The sequence below is a fragment of the Miniopterus schreibersii genome (genome assembly GCF_964146895.1).
Source record: "Miniopterus schreibersii genome assembly, chromosome: X".
NCBI classification, from domain to species: Eukaryota; Metazoa; Chordata; class Mammalia; order Chiroptera; family Miniopteridae; genus Miniopterus; species Miniopterus schreibersii.
In genome coordinates, this window is record NC_138104.1 from 89,243,134 (window position 1) to 89,248,669 (window position 5,536).

The 5,536-nt window shown below is 46.4% G+C and overlaps 1 protein-coding gene across 1 annotated transcript; it reads right to left on the reverse strand.

The window, feature by feature from the left end:
• Positions 1-3,619: 3,619 nt before the first annotated feature.
• On the reverse strand, positions 3,620-4,663 carry LOC308551066 (melanoma-associated antigen B4-like; the record flags this gene model as incomplete). Its single annotated transcript, XM_081125423.1, has 1 exon — positions 3,620-4,663. One exon carries the CDS (start codon positions 4,661-4,663, stop codon positions 3,620-3,622), a length of 1,044 nt encoding a protein of 347 aa, XP_080981549.1.
• Positions 4,664-5,536: the final 873 nt, after the last annotated feature.

Here is a 5,536-nt window from a genome sequence, read left to right on the forward strand (position 1 = left end):
CCCTACCTTGTGGGAGGAGTCTCCCGTGTTCGCTCAGTGTAACAACCCAGAATCCTGTTAGAGACAGGGTCCCTCTTTCTGAATGACCTTCCTCCACTAAACCAAGGCCGTTACCTCTCTGAGATCATCACCTGAGGAAATAAGGGTCACCTCAGCCTGCCAGCTCTGCTCCGGGTCGCCGCCATCTTCGCTGAGTTTGGGAGCTGTCGGGGAGAGCCCGCGACTGCCTTAGTTACCTCTGTTTTTATCTGTTTCCTTTGCCTGGCGCTTCCTAGAGCTGAGTGCAGGGGTTGCTGCTCTGTGTGGCCCCTTTAAATGGACAGAGGTCTGGCTTAGGCGCTCAGGGCCCTCATGGTGAAGCCCGTTGGGGCCTAGGGGTCCCCCGCCCTTAAAATGGTGGCCACACCCATAGGGCAAGGCCTTCTCGGCAGCACACTGCAGGCCGGATTCAGTCTGAGGGCTCTGCTGGGGCCTCTGGGAGCTGGAGTGCAGGGGAAGGGTTCGGGGGGCCAACCTTCGTGATGGAGGGGTGTGGCTTCCTCAGGTCCCACTCAGGGTCCTCACCTTGACTCGACGCCAGTCGCCACGCCCGCGAATCCGCCCTAGGCCACAAAACCGACAAGTGCAGGGGAGCTGGAAACGGAAACGCCCTGGGCTCCCGAGCGGAAGTCGGTTGGGTCCTTTCCTGCAGGGCTGTCCAGGGTGCCTGACGCCCTGGAGGCAGGGCGGTTAGGAGTCCGTGGGCCCTGGGTCCCCGCTCGGGGCCCCCACTTTCTTGTCCTGAGAGCCAGGACTCCTCCCTCTAGAGACCCGAGTGGGCCTGGCTGCAAACAAAGTCCTCACTCTACCGAATCCACTGGGGTAGTTAGGGCGCACTGCTTCTGCTCTAGGCCCTGAGCCTTGCATGCCTGATGGGGGGCAGAGCTCTGTGAGCTCCGTTTGTGGGAGACACCCTCTCATTTAGCCCTGAATGTCCTCGCCTTGACTCGGTTACGGGCAAGACTCCTGTCTGTGCAGACCTGGGGTTCGATCCCTCCCTGAGACGTCACAGGTGGAATGCGTGGGCTCCTGCTATATTGGGTCTCTCAGAGCTAAGGACATTGCTGGACTCTGGGGCCCCCTCTGCTCTCTGAGGATCTCTTCATGACACTCAGGATGTCCGCATGGCTGCATTCTTTTTTGAGGCCCAGTCCCTCCCTCTGCAAAACGGATACAGCCCATGTAGGGCGAAGCTCTCACCCCATAAGACTTCCCAGCCTCAAATCAGCCTGACATCTCTGCCATGGGAGTCCCAGGGGTTCAAAATCACCATTTATTTCATTTACCATAATACCCTCCAGTTCTGCCGGTGCTGTCGGAAATGGCAGGATGTCTTTCTTTTTTATGGCTGAATGATATATCCGTGTCTCCTTGTGTGTGTGTGTTTGTTTGAGTATCCCATTTCCTTTACCCACTCATTCCTCAATGTGCACTTAGGTTGTTTCCATGTTTGGAAACTGTGAATAATGTTGCAATGAACATGGTGGTATAGTTATCCCTTCCGGTTAGTGGTTTTGTTTTCTTTAGATAATTACCCAGTAGTGGAACTGCTGGATAACATGGTCGTTTTATTTTTAAATTTTTGAGGAAAATGTATACTGTCTTCCATAGTGTCTTCAGTAATTTATATTCCCTTAAACTCACCCATTGTTGAATAATCTAAGGACTACCAGGTACACAGCTTTTAAACATAGGAAAAGAAAGAGTGAATGGAATAAGGTAAACCCATAACTGAACAATTTTAACTTTTTTCTTACTCTATATTCTGATGCCACCTATCTTTGTATGGGTTTTCTTTTCCCATTACCAAAGATATCACCATTCTAATGCCACGCGGTGGTGTTCAGGATCACAAAAGTGATTTAAGGACTTTCAATGTGTTTCTCAAGAAACAAAATGCTTACTTCTAAACCTGATAAACAACAATGAGTGTGTGATTCAAGTCATCCATACATTTATATTCTGAATCTAAATAAACTTTGGGTTGAAACACCACCACTTGAAAATGAACCCCCAAATAGGTCAACAAGGTATTTGTGTACATCAGGAATCCTGGTCCACAGGCATTTCCAACCACAATGTGATGAATTCACCTCAGACCTCACTCAGGATGAGAGAAGCACCTGGATGTGGCCCTGGATTGCCCACTGACCTCCCAACAGGACTAAATTCTGCTTAGGAATGAAAACTAAGTAATATGCTATCTCCATCCTCTCTTTACACTCCTATTAAGTTGTTCCTTATGAAGTGGAGCGCATCTCACCTCCTTATATTGATAGCTTCTCCTACAATCTCTAATTGCATGGCAGGGGCAGGGGATTCATTGCTAAACATTCTCCATGCAAGCATAGTCTTTCTAAGAGCTGATGCTCAATTGATTATAGTGCAAAATAAAAGCCATGAGACAAAGAGGTCTGATGCACTAGGATTTATATTTTCAAACATTCTTGAAAAACCAGCAAATCCAGATATATTTCTTTAATATTTACCAAAACGAAAGACTAAATGTAGTAAGACAAACAAGTGACCCGTTTTATATATATATCCCAATCTTCTTTATCCATTCGTCTACAGAAGAACACTTCCATGACTTGGCTGTAACAGGTAATGCTAGGTACAGGATAGGGAATATAATCAATAACATTGTAATAACTAAGCATTGTTCAGATGGCCCCTAGACTTAAGGGGGTGAACACTTTTAGGTAATATACATGTCTAATAGATATACTGGATACTTGAAACTAATATAATACTGCTGTTAACTGAAATTGGAAAGTAATTTAAAACAGAAGTGGCCATTTTGTACTTCATCTATCATCTATCTATCTATCTATCTATCTATCTATCTATCTATCTATCATCTATCTATCAATCATCTATCATCAATCATCTATCTATCTATCTATCTATCTATCTATCTATCATCTATCTATCTATCATCTATCTATCTATCATCTATCTATATATCATCTATCATCTATTTATCTATCTATATCTATCATCTATCATCTGTCTAATTATCATCTATCATCTATCTATCTATCATCTATCTATATCTATCATCTATCTATATCTATCTATCTATCATCTATCTATATCTATCATCTATTTATCTATCATCTATCTAATTATCATCTATCATTATCTATCATCTAGCTATCATCTATCTATCTATCTATCTATCTATCTATCTATCTATCTATCTATCTATCATCTATTATCTATCTACTGCTCCTAACTATTTTAATGTAAAGTTCTTCCACATCTCAAAAGATACTCCTATCCTAAAGCCATGTTATGCTGTTTTCAATGACAAAAGGGACTGAAAGATTTCCAATTTCTATTTAAAACACCAAACTCTTACTCCTAATCTGATAAATGGCCATGAATGTGTCACGCATGTCCTTCATAAACCTATGAACTTATATTCTGGATGTAAATTAACATTATATCTAAAAGAACACCACTTGAAAGTACAAATTTTGAAAACCCACACAAAGATAAGCAAACAAGATATTTTGCACATAACAATACTGCTTAACAGACCTTTCCAACTAAAAGTGAAGACTCCACCTTGACATCACTCAGGGTGAGGGCAGCTGCTGGACGTGACCTTGGAGCGCCCCTTGGCCTTGGAAGGAATGCCAGGCCTGGCTGCAGCCTGGGCTCTGGCTTGGGCTCTCTCTTCCTCATCTTTCAAAGCTTCTTCATAATAGGGGGTGAAGGCACTGGGGACGGAATCACTGAGCTTGGAGAAAAACTCCAGGACTTTCATCTTGCTGGTCTCAGCTTCGGCTCTTGGACCCCACAGGAACTCATAGCGTGGAGGATCACTGCTGGCCACCTGCCGGTACACCAGGTATTTCTCCTGCACCAAATCTTGAGTGATAAGCTTTCTGGGCTCCCCAAAAATGAAGTGAGTCTTCCCATCGTAGACATTCATCATATTCAGGAATTCCCAGATCTCCTCCTCAGAGGCACAGTTGCCACTCAAAAAGATCACACCCAGGAGAGGCATCAAAATCCCTTTGTTAGGAAACCTAAAGCCGCTGCTCAGACTCCCATCACTGCTGTCATCTTGATTGTCCACAAGGGTGTAGGAGTTACCATTGGGCTCGACTTCTTTCAATTCTAGGCCATAGACTAGATCCATGTGCTCAGAGACTCTCCTGAGGATCTCAGGGAAGTCCTTCCTGAACCATTTGTGGACTATCTTCAGCATGTCTCTCTTTCTAATGGGCTCCTTCCTTTTATACTGACACAGCAGGTACTCTACCAACATAATCGCCTTCTGAGTTAGAAGATCTAGGCCAGAGCTCTCAGTGGAAGTTGAGGCCCGGGAGGAAGTTTTACTCTTCCTACCATGGCCTTTGGCTTTTACAGCAGGTCTCTCAGATGAAGCACCTGCAGCGGCACCGGTGGTTGCTGGGGCACTTGGCCGTGCCTGGAGAGTGCCAGCAGCAGTGAAGCTTGAGGGAGGCTCCCCCAAAAGAGAAGAGGAGCAGCAAGCAGCCTCTCCTTCCTCTCCTCTAGGGGCCTGAGCACTCTCATCACCTTGGTTCTCAGCTTTATTTTGGCGGCGTTTCTCACGAGCACGGAGCTTACTCTTCTGACCACGAGGCATGATGGCTGTTGTTCGGGACAGCAGACAGGAATGTGGGCCAATGGACAGCTGGTTTGGGCACCTGGTGGACGGAAAGCAAGATGATGTGATCACCTTTAACAGTCGGATTCCACCTTGCCTTTACTGAAGGCTGCCTCTGCAGGCATCCTTGAAGGCACTACTCTAGGCTCCCACAAGGCTCCTGTTCTCCTAGTCAGTCTGTCCTCTTAAGAATCCTGCAGAGGACCCAGAGAAACTTTAGAGTGAGTCACATGCTGCATCCTACCAGCCCTGCCTTGAGATTACTCAGGGGTCAGTAGGCGATGTCACTATGGCCCCTTTGGTTCTGGCACGTGGGGTCCTCTCTGTTCAATTTCAGTATTATGGTGTGTACTCCACACAGAGCCTGAGGACCCTCCCCACAGCTACTCTGAGGTGGACACCTCAACGCTAGCTGGGACCCAGGAGAAGGAACCGGAGAGGAGCCTCAGTCCACCTCCAAATCATTGGACACCCAGTGCTGAGAGCTTAGTGGGGTCCTTTGTGTCCTGAGTTCATTTGGAATCCCAGTTGTCAGTCAAGCTTCTCACCTTGGCTCCTTGTAAGGCTTGACACCACTCCTCTTTGGCTGACTGGTGGCTGGACCTTCAGACTAAGGATCTCAACTCCTTTAGACTGGTATAAAGAAGTAAGGGGTGATGCCCAACCTGACAGCCCTTCCCTGAGAGGCTGACAGCAAAGGGTTCGAATGAATGCTTTGATATCCCCTTTATTTAGGTTTGGTTCGTTCCTCCATTGGGCTTCTGGTAGAGAACTCCTCACAGTAAGAGCCAACCCACCTGAGCTCCAGTAAGAGGAAATGAAGTTGACCTTATGTGACTGACCACAGTCTCC